The sequence below is a fragment of the Vidua chalybeata genome, chromosome 1, assembly GCF_026979565.1.
Source record: "Vidua chalybeata isolate OUT-0048 chromosome 1, bVidCha1 merged haplotype, whole genome shotgun sequence".
NCBI lineage: Eukaryota > Metazoa > Chordata > Aves > Passeriformes > Viduidae > Vidua > Vidua chalybeata.
The window spans coordinates 109781861-109803069 of NC_071530.1; the positions used below are offsets into that span (position 1 = coordinate 109781861).

Genomic DNA, 21209 nt, shown 5'->3' on the forward strand with positions numbered 1-21209 from the left:
CCTCATCAGCCAAGGAGATAAAACTGCAACAGTATCTCTGTTTGGGAGATTAACTGAAAAAGTGAGCCCAATTTGTGCAAGATAATGCAGGAAGCTTGAGACAGGGCACGGGACAATCCACTATCTGAGAGTAATAGACCATCTAAGTATCCTCCTGCTCTTTTCACATTTGAACTATAAGCACTGCTGTGAGTGGGACACGTGATGTTCCGCAAACCAGCACTTTTCATGTTATGTAATGAATCCATATAACTTGAAGCTGACACTGAAACTTGCAATCAGACAGGTATCCACCAAATGTCAACGAGCAGTCATGAATCACCATTGTTTGCTCAGCAGTATATGGATGGCAAGATTACCAAAGCATCTCTGCTGTTTTACAGAAGATTAACAAAACTATTCAAATATGAAACTACATACCAAAAATTCTAAAAAATCACAATATGTATGGAGCTAATTTTACTTGGGTTTATGGTTCTCAGTAGTTAGCTGGAATTGCGTTTTGCAATTAAGTTCCTTTGGCTTTTAAAAGAGCATTCTTGCCCTCCTCCACTCATTTTTCCCAATCTCTCTGCCCCCATTACTGTCTCTTCCTAGATTATTACAAAGCTTAGTAGCTTTACAAAGAAGAGTAAAACAGGTGATGCTTCCCATCTGCATTGGATGATGCCTGATGAATGTTCCTTCTTCTGCAGCAAGGCAGGGGAAAAGCACTGCAGTATGTTTATTGCTGTGCTGTGGAAGAGCCCACAGGCAGCAGTGCCACTAGGAAGGTAAGATGACAGGGTGCCTGTCCCAGGGAACATGCAGTCTTCTCTGGGGGGGGAGATGCTCTCCATCTCTGGTGCTTGCAAAGTGAGCTCAGCAGGAGATCCAAGCAGTCACTTGCAATAGATCAGCAGCAAGCTCTGATGTCTTTCATTTTCCTGCAGCAGCATGAGAGCATGAGAGTCTGTGGGGAAATAAATGTAATTGACTGGCAAAAGCTCAGATTTTGCAGGTGTCTCTTATAGTTACTCAGGGCTCATTAGATATCTTAGCACTCGTAAAAGTTGTGAAATGTGTTAAAGGCAAAGAATTGCAAGAAAGGAAAAAGCAATCGACCAGTTAAAGATCTGCTCATTCTCCTTTGCATTTAATGTTTTTATTTTTCTTCAAACTCCGGTTTGAAGATCCTTGCAATCAGAATACTGGTGGTCTACCTGCAGATCAAAATGTTAATGGAAATAGCATACTTGAATTCCACAGATCCTTGACTGTGCCAAGAAATGACATGCATTGTTTTGGCTGTCATATGTTAAGGAAACTTCTCAGCCTGACCATTTACAAGACTCAGGCATCTCAATCTGCAGCTTGCAACCTGAGCTACTTTGACCAAGTGCATTCCTCAACATATATGCCCTGGTAGCTGTGGAACAGAGACTTAATCTAAGACTGCCATTCTTTTTGTTCTTCCGAAAATGCACACTGTCTATTCAAGTAAGTTGCCCTACTCTTTATTAATTAATCAGAAGCAATACTCAGTTATTTCTTATTGTGGACCTCACTCTTGGAGGTATGACATGGTTGCATTCATCTGGTAAGAAAAATGCAAGGAGTCCTGTAGGAAAACCCTGAAGGAAAATAAGGGACAAGTATATTGCCTGAACACAGACAACAAGTCAGTAATAAGGCAAGATGTTTGTCATTGTAGAGAACATGGTCACAAGAGCAGATAAGGCCTGTTGCGAAGATCTTCCATGGTTAGACAGAAAAAACTTCTTGAAGACTGCCCATATATGAATTACTTTCTTCTCAATATAAAATAGGCTCAAAAGCCTATTTTAGCTTTACTGGGTGACACTGAATTTTCTGCCAAGAGCTTCTACCTTAAAAGTTCTAATGTTCTGTTATTAGTATAGTATGTATTTTTTCCATTGCATCTTGTTTTATGCTACCAGATGACCGGTTGAGGTGTCAAAACTCTGAGTTTATTTAATGAAACAGCAGTGTGTGTTAGCACATAACTTTCATGCCTTCTCTCTTTGGTGTCACTATATGCCAATTCCCACACCTGCTAATATTTTCTTTAGGTAACTCACTTTTTAGCCAGTCCTGAAAGCAGCAATAGTCATGACACAGAGGTTCATACAACCCTTCATCCCTCTATATACTATTGACAAGAATTTGGTGTGAGCTCCAAGTAGTGGTTGATACATCTTAGAAGTGGGAATGGGGAACAAAGAGCAATTCTAGTGATTATTTCCATTTAAAGGGGAGCAGAAAAGCAGAGTGTTAGACTTTCTTCCAAAGTCAAGTAGTAAGACCAAAATTGTGCTATTTCTGTTGAGTTCACCATCTACGCAAAGCCATTGTAAGGTACTGTAACCAAGAAACAATGGATACAGTTTTTCGGTTTTGATCAGTTTTGACAAGATAAGACAACGAAGAAAAGACAATGAAGAAATCCTTGTTGTTTAACTGGCGGGAATTTGACCCTTAAGAGAAACAATGTATTTGGTCAATTGATAGGAACATAACCTGTGAAAGAAGAACAATATACAATGGAGTTGTTGTTAAAATGAAGGTGGTATCGTGAGCTGTTATGGCCTCATCTCACACTCTGGCCAAGTGTGAGATGATGTCGTAACTGGAAATGTTCCACTCCAAGAGGAGGAGATATGAGGTGTGGTTCTGGGGTGGAGGGGCTGAAGAGGACAAGATGCACGCCATTTCGATCCAGGGGACTTCCTGAAGGTGCAGTGCCTGCCTGCCCCTCCCACCTGAGCACCATGCTCCATCTCCTTCTCCTGCTCAGCGTCTTTTCAAAAAATCCAGGGGTCGGTATGTATTATTTGGTACTGCATCTAATAAAAACAAATCTGCTTTGCAATCACAGTTGGGTTTCAGGGTTTTTTGTGCACGGGCATCCTCCAGAACCCATAACATTAATGGCGATGAGGATGGGATGCCCAGAGAACAAAAACTGATGTAAAGAAAGGACAGGGCTTGGGCAGTGGGGTGCATTGTTGCACCACGAAAGTGAAACGCATAGCTGTACTGAGAGACAGTGTTCCATGTGTGCATGCAGCATATGGGAGGTCAAGACAGTCTGAGTACCCAGCTGTGTATGGGAGCTTATGTAATGTTTTCTTGTGTCCAAAGTGTAATCACTGTCAGACGCTTGTTGTTGCCTGGTGTATTGTAAACATAGCTCAAGTACATTTCAGATTCCACTCGAAAGAACTTTTAGTCCTTTGCATTTGTGGTGTCTCTGGATGATACCACTAGAACAGAGTTATTGCCCTCACTATTTCTGTTGTCATTATTATATCCTAATGCGAGTGCATTGGTAAAGATATTTCATAAAAAAGAGCCTTGAGCCATGGCTCCACCAGTGGTGAAACTGGGGTGGACACTGGAACTGTGGAGCACATTGTGGGACAAGCTAGAAATTTGTACAAGTATTGAGCCCAAGGCATGGGAGGCTAAAGATCCCATGGGACTGTTGAAATATTGGGGAAAGTTTGTGCAAACTCCTCAAAAACGTTCTAAAGAGCGGCTTTTTCATGCTAGATGCATGGCTGAATGTCTCTTATTTGCATACAAAGTTGCAGTTGAAAAGAAGACAGAGCTTGAAAAACAGACAAACAAGACAAGGGCATACAACTGCTGAGGGCCAATATAATGTTGCAAAGGTAAGTGTTTGTAGCTGCTGCTGCTGCGCTGCAATCTGAGATCTCAGTAAGATAGGCCTGTAAATAAGGTTAAGTTTTAAATTATAAGTTAGTTTAAATGCTGTTAAGTGTGATTCTTCTGTTAAATGGTTACAGTTAAGGTATAATTTAAGTTATAAGTTAAGTTAGTCATAAGTGTTGTTCCTTTGTTAAATTTTTAAGTTTAAAGTATAAGTTAAAGTACTGTTAAATGATATTAAGCTTTTAAGCCATATTCCTTTTTATCTTTGCCTCACTGTCCTTTTGTTACACACACACACACACACACACACACACACACACACAGAGATAGTTCCTTGTTCAATTATGTTTTGATTGGCTTTTATTTGGCTTTGTTGTTGCTTGTTTTAACTTGGGGTGCCTTAACTGTTCTATAAGTACTAGAGTGAATCTTGTCAACCAACTTTGTCACTTAATATTAAATCTAGTTTTTGCTGATACCCTTGTTGATGATTCTTTAAGCAATCTCTAACTCTTGTTCATAAAATGGATGCTGGAGATTGAAAGAGATAATTGAAAAAATGTGTCAGCTAGGTAATCTTGGGGAATGGAACCCCTGGGGAAGTGCTGGGAATAGAAAAAACTTGTCGACTGGGCTTTTGACACCACACAGTGGCCACAGGCCAGAATTAAGATTCCAGGAAGAGATGCAGAAATCCAAGCAACTGTTCATGATTTGTTACAAGCAAGTGTTTTTTATATTTTGCTTTCAACCCTGTGTTAGTAGCACGTGGATTTGTAGTGTTAAATTCTATATACACACAGCACAAGAGCAGCTTTCCAAGTTGCTATTTTTTATGTGTTTTTCCAATCAAAGTGTATCATGTAACTTGTGTTTCAGTCTTTTGGAGTGGAGGTTTCATTATATGAATCTTAAAGTATGTGCTGCAAGTTTTGAAAGACAGAAAAGAATGGGAGGTTTTTTACAATAGTGTTGGAGAACTACACTGAGCAGAGCCTACAGAGTGCAGGTTAGTCAGTGCTATCTTTTGGGAAGGGTTGGTAGTGAGCTATCCAAGGAGCTGCCCTCATGCTTTGGTGTGATCAGACCTAGCTGATTTCCTTCAAAGGAAAACTGGAGTGCAAGGTAGATAGGTGACCTCTACCTGGGAGATTTTCAAGGAGCTAAGCACAATGTGAACCTGTCCACTGAGGTCCTGGTGTGTGAGGCTGTTTATCTGCTGAAAGATATGATGTCATACTGGGGTATTGCAGGATACAGAGCTGAATACCCAGCTCCTACAGCAGTTTTCTGGAGTTGTTAATGCTTCTAATGTGTATCAGCAAGTTTCATCTGGTCTGAAAATTATGACTTTTTCTGTTTCCATAGCCTTGATCATTAGCCTATCCACAAGGAAAATAAGGCTTAGAGCAGCACAAGAAAATTCAAAAATATTTTCCATAGCTTGAGCTAACATTTTCACAATATTAGTTTACTTATAATTATCACTTTGTCATTTTCATACTTTTTCTATTTTTATGATTTGTAATATTATACTGAACTGCCTTCATTATTGATTTAAAACAAAACTCAGTTCATATTTCTCACCATTGTTGAATAAAACTATTGTTCTGGAAGTTATCTTTCCTCTCCTTCACAGTGTATGCCAATGTTGAAACAACACTCCCTATTGTCCCTACTGACTGTCCTTTGGTTATCATTGTGGGATAGTTTTGGCGCATATGGGCTGGATGCCTTTGGATAAAACTAAAATCCTCCTGATTAAAAGCCTCTTTGTGTAAAGGAAGAATGAGAAAAACAGAGACATTTTCAGATGTATATAGGTTTTTAAAATTGTATTTTACCTTTGTTTCAGTGGAGTTATTCTATAGTTGCACTGCTTTAAACAATAGAAAAATTAACATCCACTCACTTGAGGCATCAGGAACACCTAATCTACTCATATACTCCCCAGTGGAACTATTGGGTCATTTTTCTTTTGGATTATGCCTTCCCTATCCATTCAAGGTCCTGTGCAATTTTACTTTTGAGATGCAAAGGTACAGTATCAACCCCCCATGGAACCTGGTTCTATGGCTGCTGAGGTGATAGCAGCAGAAGCAAAGCAGGTTACTATTACCATTCCAGGGGAACAGCACTGGCGCTGAGTACCTGCTAAACACTTCTGTCAGTGGGAGTAACAGGTGGGAGTGGGAGAAGGGGTGGAGGTGACTTTGTTTATGTTTTAACAGGGCACCTCAGATTCATACCCACCTTGGGAAAAACATCTGGGTGACTCTGGCTAAGGTGACCAGACCTTATGGTGCCTTAGCACTGCTGTGGCTCAGAACCCATTCACAAGGTGTCTGATCCACGATATGATACATCCCTCTCACCACCCACGAGCTGCAACACTTATGTAACAGCACCCCTGAGCATCCCTACACCTGTGGCCTGTCCGGCTACCAGATTCTGGCAACAAATGTCCCACCTCGGGAAATCCCCTGCTTTATCCCCAGAGGAGTTGTGGATTTTAGGCACCTTGAATGCAGATGGCTATACCACCTTTAAATTTATTAGCACAAAAAATAGCCCTATAACTTGGTGGGTCAATGCACCATTGTATTAAAATACTTCATGCTGGTGTAATTCAATGACAGCACAGCTAACCCTGAGTTTTAGTACATGTATGCAACTCCCACAAGGTATCGTCTTAATCTGCAGGGACTGAGCCTAGGCCAGAGTGCCAATGGCAATTAAATGTCCATGCACCTTGAGAAAGTTAACCCTCTTATCTCCAAATATAACTACTTCAGTATGGATCCAACAAAACCAAACTCACCACTGTCATACTCAGAGCATACATGCTTTTACTCCTGACTACAGAGATACAGCTAAATTCTAGAACACTGTCAAGACAATCACTGCCTCTTCATTGGCTCCTGGGGTTGCAAGTGCACAAGCCCTCATGAGCCTGGATGGAGTTAGTTGTTGGTTAGTAAAGTTTAGCAATACTACCAGCACAGCTATATCTGATTTGTTAATTGATGTAGACAGCATTAAACAAGCTACACTACAAAATCATGCAGCAATTGATTTTTAGCTTTTAACACATGAGCATTGGTGTGAAGATTTTGATTAGGTATGTTGTATAAACTTAAGTGACCATTCTAACTCTGTCATGCACAACTACAGGAATTATGGACACTTAACAACTTGCAGAAGACAACAGTTGGAATCTGTTTGCTGGAGGGACATGGGGTTGGAATTGGTTGAAAAAGGGATTAGTATTACTTTGTGCCTTAAGTATTGGGTTTCTGTGTATTATTTGTTGTATTTCTAGTTTAGTATCATTGAACTGATCTTTAATAGATTGCATACTACATTGTACCGTTGTTCGTATGGTGGAGTGCCGATGTGTTCCAACCACAGATCACGTGGTTGCCTGTGTCAGGGACGAAAGTCATGTCTAAGGCCCTGCCATATTTGGTCTGCTGCTGGGTACATCAACCAGATCATGAAGAAAAGGCAATGAAGAAATCCTTGTTGTTTAACTGGTGGGAATTTGACCCTTAAGAGAAACAATGTGTTGGGAACTTAACCTGAAAGAAGAACAATACACAATGGAGCTGTTGTTAAAATGAAGGTGGTATCGTGAGCCGTTATGGCCTCATCTCACACTCTGGCCAAGTGTGAGATGATGTCGTAACTGGAAAAATTCCACTCTAAGAGGAGGAGATATGAGGTGTGGTTCTGGGGTGGAGGGGCTGAAGAGGACAAGATGCACGCCATTTCGATCCAGGGGACTTCCTGAAGGTGCAGTGCCTGCCTGCCCCTCCCACCTGAGCACCATGCTCCATCTCCTTCTCCTGCTCAGCGTCTTTTCAAAAAATCCAGGGGTCGGTATGTATTATTTGGTACTGCATCTAATAAAAACAAACCTGCTTTGCAATCACAGTTGGGTTTCAGGGTTTTTTGTGCACGGGCATCCTCCAGAACCCGTACCAATCATCTCCCAGCAGCTGGAGATGACAACATGCAGAATTCAAGGGCTGCTGAACTTGCAGAAGAAATCTTGACAAAATAGCTTTTTGATCTACCAAACAACATTGATTTCAGAACAGTTGACACCATCATTATTGGTGAGTAGGGAATTTTAATATTTAGTTGCTTTCATAGAAAAAGACCATACCATTATAAGAACAATAATATCTACAACTGCTGCTTCTCGATGCATCAGCAATGATGTAATACATGTGGATCTGAGAAGCTACAAATGGCTTAGGTGTCCTCATTACTTAGGAACTTTCTTTCTTATCAGCTCTTATAGTTAAAATAGAATGCAACATTATTAATTTTGATATAATAATTTTGTGAGTCTGAATTTACAATAAAAAAATCTAAATGCCATTCTTAATTTTTGTGGTAGTCTATGCAAGTAGTTGGTCTGGCAAAGTAAAAGGTTAGCAAAGCCTGACCATACAATTACCACAAGTACCTGCAGTTGAAGCATAAAAAGAAGCTGTGTCAATCCCAGCACTCACTGACAGCTAGGAAGTAGAAGAAATGTTTAAAGTTGAAAGAAATACCCAAGAGTCACAGACAGTGGTGACAGTACAATGGTACTGACATTTAAAAAAATCATTTGAATGGAATCTTTAAGTAATTGAGAAGGATGCCGTTATTTACGCTAATGATAAATGCAGTGTCTCACATATATCAACACTAGAAATAGCTCTGCATTTTCCATAAGCAGGATTCCCAAATTATGTTACTGCTAGATTTTTTTTTATGTACACACATGAATAATTTTCAATTTCTGTCAAAAAATGTACAATTATTAATATATTAATGTCTTGCCAAGAGTCTTGCTAGTTTTCTGTTGTTCAGAAAGTTTTAGTGTCAGCTTTATTCTCTGAATCACAGAATGACTGAGGTGGGAAGACACCTCTGGAGATCTCCTAGTTCAATTCTCTTGCCGTTGTGCTGCAGGGTTACCTGCAGCAGGTCACTCAGATCTCTGTCTGGTTGTGTTTTGATTGTCATCAGGGAGACTCCAGAACTTCTCTAGGCAACTTGTCCCAGAGCTTAAAAATACAATGAGAAGACTTCTTTTTCTTAAATTTAGATGGAATTTCCTGTGTTTCAGTGTGTCTTTCCCCTATATTTCCTTTCTCTTATTTCTATTTCATCCTGTATTTCAATTTCTCTCCAACACTTTTTCTCACAGCAGTTCATAAAAATAATTAAAATGTTTCTGTTAGTTATTGCAATACAGTAATAATGAACTTACTTGACAATTATGTGCTTACTCGACGAGAAAAACATAGGTAAGGTGAGTTGATTGTTGTTGAGAGGACAAAGGTTCTGATTTATGATATTTACCATCTTAAATACCGACTTGGTGTAAAATTCTGTCCACACAACTGTAGACTGGAGAACAACATGGGCTTGTTTTCTCTGCCTGGGCTTCTAACCTGTCTTCTTTTTCAGGTGGTCTGGAGTCTGGTAAGAAAACAAAGAATATATATTCTTTATCTGACTGAGAAAATAATGCAGCTGAAGATGAGCTTGAGAGGAAAAGACTTAATTATTATTTTCCAGAATCAATATAATTCTGTTATTGTCTGCATGGGAGAGATAAATGATTTCTGTTTCCTGTTTCCTTGGGGTCTTAGTGTTGCTATTTTTCATAGATTTGGCTATACATGGAAAGAGATTACCTTGTGTTCCCCAACTAAGCAAAATGTCCACTAGTATTCAAAGTTACCAGAACAAGTCTGAGGTTAAAATCCAGAACTGAAATTTATTTCAATTGTCCATGTCTGAATGTTTTGGTTTTTTTGGGTTTTTTTGTTTGCTTGGGTTTTATTTGTTTTTTTCTTTTTTTTGTTTGTTTTGTTTTGTTGTGTTTTTTGGTGGGTTTTGTTGGTTTGTTTTGTTTTGTTTTGTTTTTTTTTGCTACTACACAATATAATTGCTATTGGAATTTATGCCTTTTTAGCCACTGAATATACTTGGAAACTTCTGCTTCCTGTTCCTCCCCAATCCAGCTGAAATATTTCAGGTCAAAAAGTAACAGCTGAGATTTTGATATTACCTGCCTTTTTTAGTGAAGTGTAGCATTTTGCTCATGTTGGGAGGCTTTGCTGTAGAGGTCAGGAACTTTTGGTGATACACAATATAATTAGTTCAGGTAACAAAAATCAAAAGATTCATGAAAATTTGTTTCAGCTGTTCATATCTTCAGGATAATCTACAGAGTAAGGCATTACTTCTTATGACACTATATAAGTGCAATAACATTATTGAATTTATGCAATGTAAATACCTGTGGCAGCCTTATCTTCTTCCTCTCCACTGACCCATGCCCATACATCTCCCTAAATTAAGCTCTCAGCCTCACAATCCAAACTTTCCCATAGTCCTCCTGTTATTCCCCATCACTCCAATTCCATCCTTCCCTGCTATTCACACTACCTGTGCCTCTGCCCTAGTCTTGTGGAAACTCAAACCTCAGTCTTGTTTAGATTCCACTGCAGGCTTTGTTAAAGCCTATAGTAGGTGATACAGGGTGTTACTAAGATCCAGAAGTTACCTGACATCAAACTGATTCCTAAAAACCAGCTCTTGTGTGAGAGAAGGGCTTCTGACCACCAGGGCTAATTATTTAATTTCCATGTGTTCTATGGCCAGGAAGAGGTAATTCAAATTTCTGGATGCCAGTACTAAAGTAATATAGTCTGGAAAAATCACTGGTAAGTTAAGGTCTCATCCAAACTAGATGAGTATATTCCATCTGAATAGATGTCCAGGCTAGGTGAGGTAGATAATCTTACAGTGATGCCAGAGCATCATGGTGGTGCCATAGATATTCTTGGCACATAAGAATTATCCATTTTTTTTCTTGATTGATTACTGAGTGAGTCCCTTTACCTGATTTTTATATGATTATAATAAATGAGATATTTCCCACTTGTCCAAGATGCACTTGAAGTTTTTGTCAGTTAAACAAGTGGTTTAATCAACCATTACAATGTCTTAATTCACATGTTGTCCATGTCCAAAATTAGGGACTGATATTAAAAATTATCAGAAATTTGTGTATGTGTAGATTAGACTAAATTAGATTCCTCTTTGGCACACTTCAGCTACCACAACCTTCCTCTGCACGAGACTATGTACTGTGTATTTGTTGTGTGTTTACAATACTTTTACAGCCTAGAAATTGCATTATATATTTTGTCAGGCTGTATTGAGACCAAAGTCACTGCCATGTGAACGAGTGATACTTGTATGCAGAGATGCAGCTTTTGAAAGAAAGTATTTTGCTGTTGAGATTCACAGGACAAAAGACCTAGTTTTGTTTGGAGCACAGTGGAAAGATGTGATAGAAGGGATTCCTTCAGTATAAAACATTCAGTGGTAGTTTTCAGACAGTGAGGACCAGCCAGGATTTCACTGAATTGCTGCATTGGGTATTCTTCAGTCATGGACTCACATTTTGATTTGTGCACCAAAAATACCACTGTACTTAGCTACTGATCTCAGTTTGTGGGCTTTTGATGCTGCTAGAGGAGCTTTTCCAGGAGTTACCCAGTTAGTACCTTTAGGACAGTTATACTTTCTGATTAGTATGGGTACATTGTAGTTTATAGTTATTGGAACTGCAGAAAGATTTTACTCACCATTAATTGTTATAAGGGGATTCAGGATATATGGGTGTGATTCTTCTCCTCCATCAATAATGTTTACATAAAATGCAATAATGTGATTTTATTTTTTTAGCATTGCAAACGTTACTGGTAATTTCTTTTCTTCCAAGAAATCTGTGTGAGTGGGAGTTCAAAAGCAAATGAAGCCTTTAAAACATGTGTTGCACACTTTGCCCATGTACTTGCAACTTGTTTTACAAGCTGCACCTTCATTTCAAAACTTGAATATGTAAGTACTGTTTTATGCACAGTGATAATGAATTGTCTTATGCAATGATAACAAAGTGTAATGGTACGATATATGTGCATGAAACTTCAACATGTAGGAGGAGTCTATTGACATTTCAGATGTATGGAGGTTTGTCTGAACAAGATATCTGCAGTTATTAAGCTGCATGTGTATACGGTTGTGGGGTTTTCTTTCTAAAGTCCCCATCCTTATTCCTCATGTATCAATGTAAACCTGAATGATACCAGTTAATTTTGAAATGTGAGATAAATATCAATCCTTCTGCATTTGCATCTGCTGAACTCTGAAAATGGAGTCAGTCACTGTTCCGCAGTGATACTGGGTTTTTAAGAGCCACCACATTTAAATCTGACAAATTAAAAAACTACTGAAAATGCAAAGTGCTGAAGCAAGGCTGTTTGAGGACAAATTCAGTCAGGAAACAGATTCTACTCAGTGTTTTCTGTAACTGACTCTTCAAGATCAGTTAAATTGACCTTGGTCAGGGTCAGGTTTAGACTGGACAAAGACATATGTGAGTGGTAGTTTGATTAAAATAGAAAAAGGAAGCAGGAAAAACTCATTAAAAACTTTGGCTGTTTATATAACAGTTAGCTACTAAATGTTTGCTGTGCCAGCTGATACCAATTAGGAATTATGTTTCTTAAACATAAAAATTACAGTCTCCACTTGGTTTGGCAAAAAATGGTTTTCATCTATTAGGCAATGAGATTGAATGATCAAAATCTGACAAAACATGTGAAGCAACACCTTGAGTGAATTTTAGTTCAGGTGAATCATAAAATGAGATTTCTGGCCTTTGTATTTACAATATTTTTTCCTGCCATTTGCTGAAGTTTTTAAAAGACAGTAATTTCAGATTAAAAATTTATCTTCCATTATGAAGCTAAAATTAGACATTCTGAAAATTTCAAAGCTTCCTTTCTGAACCTTGGCATTTCATGGGAGGTAGAATTTTTATTTTTTTCTGTGTTTGGTTAAAATTTTTATATGGAGTCAGTTCTAGGGCTCACAGTTGTTTCCCTCAAAATTGTTCCCATCATTATGTGTTGAAACGTAGGTCTAGAAGAACATGTGCATTTGAATCTCTCCTGAATATTCTGGCCATAGTGTTGTCTTACACATTGTACAGATATTAGAGATTACTACAATTAATGTTCCTAGGGACTGCACGGACTTGGTTTTTGCTGGTTTTCAGCATTCTGATTTTGTGTTGTTCATTACTTCTAGTGGAAGTTGCAGATGCTTATCACACTGGAAAAAGAAGTCCTACATGCAAAGCTGCATGTACAGAAAATAAACTATTTATATGGAGATAGAAACACAGGGGGAAAACTGTGGTAAAAAAAAAAAAAAAAAGTAAAAATCCCACACTTTTTTTCCAGAATTGCTGTTACATTTATTTTAGAATATAAAGATGTTTTTTATCTTCAGTTTGTGAACTTCTATTCAAACATACAAATACAAGACACCTAGGATCGATTGCTTAGAAAGGCTGTTCATGATTTTACTCACTATGTGAGAAATAGTCATGTAGTGTTATGTCAAGTATGTCCAAGGCATGAAATGAACTGTTCAGTTAAAAAAAATAATTAAGATTAGATTCTATAGGCATGTTACGGCAATGAAATTGTTCTATGTATATCTCATCATATGTCACTTCATCTCATTATGGTTTGTGGATTCTCCATGTTGCAAAGGGAGCATTTGAGTTGTTATTGCTCAGTAAATGGAGTCCAGATAGGGCACTGAACTGGGGCTGAGGTGACCTGGGCTGTGTACCCAGTCCTTCAAAGCCTCACTGGGTAACACCAGACCACTCATTCTCTCCCCAGTCTTCACATTTGTGATGGGAAGTTCATCATAGCTTCCACAGGCTCTGCACTAGTAGCAATACTTGATTCCATAGAATCAAGCATTTTCCCATTTGTGAAGGACAACTTAGTACTACCTGAATTGTGAGAGAAAAGGAGCTGAGAAACCTCTACAGAAGCAGTACTGGCTGAATTACTTGTTTGGCACCCTGAGGTGGGGAGGGCACAAAGCTGCCACACGAGCAAATACAGATTTCCAGTCAAATGAGGAGGCAGTGGGTGCAGTCAGTCCAACACAAAGCCATGTGCTAAGTGCTGTCAGTTGAGCTTGAATCACATCTCTAATACTGTTGAGAAAGTAACGCGAGCTGCATTTCATTATCTGCCTTTCTAATAATATCTTTTTTTCTTTCCCCTCCCCAGCCTGCTCCAGAGACAACTGGTGAGTTCTGTTTAGAGATCTATTTGTATGCACGGGAGGCAGTCAACAAAACCAGCTGCTCATAAACATCGCTAGGACAGACACAGATTTATAATTACTGTTATTGTTATTGCATTAATTTTCACACTTCATAAAGATAACAGCAAGGGCTAATGTCCTACCTCACTTGTCTTTTTATTTTTCAGAAATAGATGTAGATGGAGGAATTGATCAGGACATCTTCAACATAAATGAAGGTTTTTCAAAATTCAGTCTCAATTTTTTTTCTATAATTTTCATTATAGTAGTCATAGATCAATACAATAACTGAATGTTAATCTCCTCTTCCCTTTAGCTTTAGGACTAGACCTTTTTGAGGGAGACATCAAACTTCCTGGGGTGAGTTCAAATAAAAATACAAAGCCAAAAATGAGTCATTGACTTAAATGTAAAGTATCACTGGCACGGAAATAATAGATGCATCCTGCTCTTACAAACAATAAATGCTGTTTATGTAACAATAAACTGAAGATGATTGGGTATGGAATTCTACAAAATATCATAGACAGTGAAGGAGTCAACAGCATTTGCAGAAACATTATCCAGCATGAGATCTCATCAGTGATTAGGTCAATATTATTAGCTTCTTGTTTCCTTTTTTACGTTGTCACTTTTAAGAGATTAGGCCGCACTGATCATCATCCAGGCAGGTTTGTATAAAAAGAATTCTTTGTTTATCTGCAAAATATTTATTCTGAGCCAGTTAAATTTACTGAGCAGCACTGCAAAACCTTCCTCTTTTAAGTAGATTGACTAAAACCGGTGAAAAATTTAGATCTCTAATACCACGTTTTTAGGCATCTGGCCAGCATCCTTATCTGATCAATGAAAAAAAATTACATTTACGTCTTAAAAATATCTAGTAGGAAACCCCCAGAATGTCTTGCACTCTGAAAGTAGTCTGAAAATAGTGTTTTACTCTCCTTTTTGGGAGATATGCCAAATATATCTTGAAGCAAGGACAGCACTTGCTAAAGGCACAGAAACAAATTTTGCATTATGAAAAATTACAAAACTATTAATCTCTGTACAGTTTTCAGGACTTTATATCTTAAGGCTTCCCATAGGAGCAGAAGCTCTCGTGCACATGCATAAAAACTTGGGTAATTTCTACAGAGAAAATGCAGCAGAAGTTGGAGACACCAGTAGAAGGGCATGAAGGGATTTCAAACCCAAACCTCAGACCTCTGCATAATCTTTCAAGGTTTTTGAGCTCATTGTTTTCCTTTATGTCTTACTTGGAATTGTAGGTTTGCTTTAGTACTATTGTAGTCCTGATGCTGAATCCCTTTATACTGAGGACTGCATACTTGTTTTCTTTCTTGGATACAGGAACGAAACTCCATCATTGGTGACAACTATCGATGGCCCCATGTTATCCCTTACGTCCTTGAGGACAGCCTGGGTACTGTATTGCCCTTCACCATGTGTGTATGTTGTGTTGATTGAACTGTTTGGCACAGGTTGATAAAGCTCCTGTGGTGTCCTTTCCTCAATCTAGAGCAGGCCATTTCCCACGGCAGGAGTGGGGCTGAGTGTGCACAAACGGGATTTATAATCATGGTATCAGAGCTGGGTCTCACCTCCTTTCTTGAATTATTACCCTGCTACGGCCCAGCAGATGCTTTTGGTTTTGAAATCTTTTGTCTGAGACATGAAACTCTACAAAGCTGAGGGGAAAAGGGGGCACTGAAGATATTTTTAAGGACAGGAAGTTTACCTGGCTATTTATATAATTTACAGCAGTGAGGGCAAAATGGCAAAATTCTGACAGACAGTTTGCAATGGCACATTGCTGAGTCCCCTAATGTGAGTCAGAGACACACCATAATTTGACTCCATCCTTTAAATCTTTGTGTCGAAACTATGCAAGTTGCTAGAGGAGATAACACAGATTGTCTGAATTTTTCAGATATAATCATTCAGATATAATCTGAAAAATTCAAGTCCTGGAGAAATTCAGTGAGGGATCTGTAGCCTGCATTCTTTATTAGGTAAAATATTAAGTCTTCATTTCCTATCTGTTTAATATTTGTTTACATAAATCTCAAAAAAATAAATGAAAGAATCTACAAAATTAAAACCCCACACACAGTATCTTTCTATATACTCATCATGTCATATTTGATACATAAGAACCAAAGAAAAATTAGAGAGAAGCAAAACAAGAGCAAGATACAGTGTTGCAATACCCTAATTTATGGTTTTTTTAGGTCCCCCCTTGGGTTCTTAATCCAGCAAAAATCTGTTTATTTTGATCAAAGATTGCTGGAGCAAGAGCCACCCTTGGGACTTGCTCCATATGGATGATAGTAGAAATCTTGCAGTTCAATATTGACAAGAACACTGTTTGCTTTGCAGAAATGAATGCTAAGGGAGTCATCCTCAAGGCATTTGAACAGTATCGACTGAAAACCTGTATTGACTTCAAACCTTGGGAAGGGGAGAAGAATTACATATCTGTGTTCAAAGGAAGTGGGTAAGAGAAGCAATTCAAAGTAATTTTCATTATGATTGCTTTCAGACTATTCTCATGGCCTAAAACTCATATATCTGGTCATAATTTTATATTTTTGTTTTCTCCATTTTCCCAGTCTTTTTTAAACTACCACAGTTTCCAAAAGAGGTATTACCCTAGTCTGCTGATATTTATTCTTGAATATAAGAAGAAATCAAGTCCTATAAGAGGTATTTTACTAGACGTGGTAAAAGATATCAGAAACAAAGCAATTATGTTCTTGACTGATCTTTGGATATATGGAGTATCACTTTCAGCTGGTCACTCCTAGTATACCTTGGCTTCTAGGGGAAAAGAAAAACCAAGGAGAAATATAATAGTTCTCACTGTGGGGCAATGAATTTGAATGTAACAATGGAATTGCACTTGAACAACACCACATAAGCATTCAGATAAAAGAGAAATATTTTAAATTTCTGTACAGCACTGAGATATTTTGCTGGTATTTTACTTTATTTACCTCTTTTGATGAATAGTCATGCTATTTCATCTTGCATTTTGCAAAATAAGGCTCAAGTAAAGAAGTCAAAATTATCCAACTTCTTCCCTTCTAAGACATTCCCTGTCAAAACAGTGCAACAAGAACAAATATATTTTTCACTCTGTGCTGAACCATTTATCTTATAGAAAAGGAGAACAGGGAGAGCTTGATAGCCTGGTGAGGAAATTTGCTTTCAGAAATTCATTTCCTGATATGAGAATGCATTCATAAATGGGAAAAGATTTTTTGATAATAAAAATGTTTCTCTTTCCCTTTGGCTTGTTCTGAGATATTTGTATCAGATAATTGTTTCAAAATTTCTTTGGTGTCTGGCTCTTTGTATTTGCTGCTGTTCATGCTGTACATATGACACTGAAATTCAGCTCTAAAAGATGTATAATTGGAGACTCAGGGAGCAATGCATTTCCTTGTGCTAATGACTCCGGCTTTTTGAGCTAAATGGAAAACTCATGTAGCTGAATTTTGTAATCCTTCATCCCCTAAAGTATGCATTGAATTTGCTAATAATTGTACCTGAAAAAGAACAACAATATTTAGCCTACGGCAAGTAGGAGGCCTCTGTGCAATGTTTCATTTATATGTCTATTAAAAATAGATGAGTCATGGTGATGAAGAAGATGAATCCTTCTAGCTGGATAACATATCTTGCCCTCACTGCCTGATGTGTGGCTTGCCCTGAAGTGTTTCCATCACCTTAGCTGACACATCCACAGCAGAAATTTTTAAAAGATTGGAGCTAAATGGTGCAGTCTCCTGAAAACGTCCATCCAGTTTCAGTGAGTCATCTTGGGTTGTACAAAGAAATCAGGACTGACCCTGAATGAACTGCTTTCATTTCAAGCCATTTCTTATTTCTGGTGTAATGGATGTAAGCTGGGTAAACCAACCCATTTTTGCTCTGTTGTTCCTAATATTTTGGAGCTTTTAAAATCAATTAGGACTTTTCTATCTGCTGACTAAAGACCTCAGCCCAGAGTGTACAGTGCAGAGAAGCACACAAAGTTCCTGGCAACATAAAATTTTACCACTTCAAGTAAAGGTTGATAAATCACATCTTTGCCTTTCTGATCTTAGCTTGCATCTATAAAAGAGAGGAATATGGGGGGAACTTTTTTGTCGAAAGGATTTGAAGTAAGCCATATAGTCCTCATCTGGATTACCCTTTTGAATTCAAATGAAGCCAGCCACAAAAGAAGCCAGCTGTCCTGTGTAAAAATACATTTGTAGTCTCTGGAGTATGTACAGAGTGTATCAAGGCCCTATACAAAGAGCCCTCTCCCTGTACACATTCTTCATCTATCATTAACCTTGGCTACTACTAATATTAACTTCTGCCTGTGTACTGAGCAAAACACATGAGGTATGTAATTGTGAATTATAGAAATGCAAGGTAATCAGATGTGGCAAGATGTGACTGCAAAGTTTACAGAGGAGTCTGGAAACCTGCAATGGATGTGCCATTTCACCTTACTGTTCTCATGAAGAGCAGGATTCATTCAGCAGGAAAAACTAACATGGTGTGGTAGAATCAAATTATTAACAGACCAGGGAAGATGAACATAATCCCTAGTATTTCCACATGGAAAATGGGGTTTTCATGGAGCACCCCTGGGGCCGCTTCAGCTCTTTGCCACTGTTGCACATGGCAAAGGGAATCCATGCAGGAGTAGATTGACACAGATCCCTGGCTCTCCAGCTTGGTGCTGGTAAGTCAGAGTGTCTGTGAGCTGATATTGGTGATCTGTGATACTGTGGGAAGAAAATTAGTAGCAGGACATTAGTATAAAAATGTACCTGTAATAAGTGGCATCACTGCAACTGATGGTGTGTGTCTATTTACAACCCCAAAAGGGGGATGGTGGGATTAGTCAGAGCAAGTGCTTCCCTGTTCCTCCAGCCTCTGATAGCAATGCAGGAAGCATTGAGTCACAGGCAGTACAGCTCTCACACACCTGGGGAAAGCTGAGATTTTCCTCACCTTTCTCCCCTCCAGAAGACACTGCTGACACAGGATTCTATGTGCCCATTGCTCTGGAGTGCCATGTTCCACTCACCTAACTTTATTCTCAGGGCAGGGTGGCACAGACCGTGTATTTGCTCCCTCTGTGGCTCTTGATTGACAGCGCTGTAGGCATTTGACAGACCAAAGGCAAGGGGCAGCTGCACCTACTGTCATTTGGATGTTACTTTTGCCAAGTGTCTTGGATGTGCCTGCTGTAGCCTGCTGTGCACTGTGCAGCAGCTGTGAAGCCAGGGGTAGCTTTGGTAGGAGGTGGACCCAGACCTGTGGTGGACTTCTGCTCAACACAAGAATCACTATGAGGCCTTGTTCAAGGAAAGACCTTGTAATTATGGATGCTACATGTGCTCCTTAACAGGTCTCGTGTTGTGATTTTAATGAGTAATCAATAGGCAAGGCCTGTGTTGTTCTGTGGAAAATGAAATACTGGGGAATATGTTGCACTAATAAGTCACGGAGTTTGAAAGCACATGGTGTGTTTGTATTTTTAAATTTCTGGGGTGATAGGACTGCAAATCCTATGGCATATTTTGTGCCCGATTAATTTTATGTACTTCATTGGGTAAGTATTGATTTATTTGCTACATAAAATATCAATTTAAATGTAGCTCTCTGTGCCTGCTAGTTTGTGGACATGGGGTGCCATTTTATTGGCGTGTGCAGATAACTCACTAAATTCTTTCACCCTTTAATAAAAACTTGCATCACAGCTGCAGTTTTGCTCTTGGGAGTGTGTGAGAGCAGCAAGTGCTCTAGCATAGCAGCTCACAGACAGCCAGAAAGAAAAGAGCTTGTGAAAAGTACTGTCAAAACCATCAACCTGTCAGAAGGTAAACACAGCATGCAGAAGCACACCTTGCCTAGCAGCCACAGCCCCATGCAAAGTAAAAGCCAAAACAGTACAGAGAAAAGCAGGCAGAGGAGAGACTGTTCATGAACACACTTCTCCTTATGGGAGGGACATGCTCAAAGTGTGCTCACAGTCACATATTGTGGTCTAGCTGCAAATTGTTAATTTGCAGTAACTTAATTGCTCTAAATTATGTGCCCACAACCTTTGATGTTCCAGAGTACTAAAGAAATCATCATCAGTTTTCTTTTGTCACAAATAGCTCAACATTTTTCTTCTAATAGAGTCAGAGACGAGGACCTTCTTGTTCATCAAAACAGAGCTAAGTGTGAGAGGAAGGGGTATGATAAAGAACAGATCAATGGAAAAGTGATCTCTGTAACAAAATGTGACTTCAATGCTCAGGTTAAAAATGTACCTATTGAATAGACTGGTTTTGAGGTTTGCATGGCATGGGGATGGTGTGTATCTCACAGAGCCCTCTCTCATTTTATGTCAATGCCAGCTGCTGGTCCTCAGTGGGAAACATGCAAATTGGCTTGCAGCAGCTCTCCATTGGAACCAACTGTGACAGGATTGGGACAATCCAGCATGAATTCCTGCACGCCCTGGGATTCTGGCATGAGCAGTCTCGGTCTGACCGGGATGACTATGTGACCATCGTCTGGGACAGGATTCAGTCTGGTCAGTCACTCCTCTGCTTTTCCTCTCAAACTCTGGTTAGCGGTTTAGCTGTGGAACATCCCTTCCAGCCATCTTTTGGTGGTCATGCTATTCTCTAGCCTGGACTTACTTTTCAAAGCCAGTATATCAATAAATTAGATATAAAGGGACAACTACTTGAAACATAAATTCTCATTTGTTATTGCTGTTGTAATTGCTTGTGCCACAACAGTTTCCGAAGCTCTAATTAGAAATCTGAATCCTGTTATGCTACGTGATGTACCACAGGGCAGCAGAAGAGGATAATTTTGTTTTTTTAAATGAATACTCTAAAAGCACACTTACTCTAGAAGCCCTTAATGAAATAAAAATAACTAACCCCCACCCCCTAGCCTGAAAAATCCAGTGTGACCAAAACCAGTAGAAAATCTCCAGTGAAAACACTGGTCCTTCTCTTTCTGCCTGTCTGCTACACCTGATGCCAGCAGCAGAGCTGAGAGAACAGAGTGTGCAGAAGGCAGGCAGGCAGGAGAGACTTTTCAGGGTCTGTGTCACACCAGCAGTTAGTTTAGAAATGCAGCTTGTGAATTGTAAGTGTTGGTATGTTTGGCACAATCCTGAGAGATGGCACAGAATTCCTCAGGACTTTGCTCTGTCTCTGTCTCTTTAGCTTGTCATCGTCCTCTGTGACTTTCAGGCTGTTCAAAAACAAAGTTATATATGCAGACTTGATGTTTTC

General features: G+C 39.0%; 1 protein-coding gene across 6 annotated transcripts in view; it reads left to right on the top strand.

Moving 5' to 3' along the window:
- Positions 1 to 2693: 2693 nt before the first annotated feature.
- MEP1B (meprin A subunit beta) overlaps positions 2694 to 21209 on the top strand; it is a 32659-nt gene continuing 14143 nt past the window's right edge. For 3 of the 6 annotated variants that reach the window (XM_053943581.1, XM_053943600.1, XM_053943626.1), the window contains exons 1-8: positions 2694 to 2823; positions 3556 to 3677; positions 13860 to 13878; positions 14064 to 14114; positions 14213 to 14256; positions 15250 to 15322; positions 16279 to 16396; positions 20313 to 20491. In XM_053943581.1, the coding sequence (XP_053799556.1) occupies positions 2772 to 2823; positions 3556 to 3677; positions 13860 to 13878; positions 14064 to 14114; positions 14213 to 14256; positions 15250 to 15322; positions 16279 to 16396; positions 20313 to 20491 (658 nt within the window). In that variant the 5' untranslated portion in view covers positions 2694 to 2771. Of the gene's footprint in view, positions 2824 to 3555; positions 3678 to 13859; positions 13879 to 14063; positions 14115 to 14212; positions 14257 to 15032; positions 15122 to 15249; positions 15323 to 15845; positions 15912 to 16278; positions 16397 to 20312; positions 20492 to 21209 lie in introns of those variants that run through there. The other 3 variants (XM_053943591.1, XM_053943609.1, XM_053943618.1) reach the window with 3 other exon arrangements.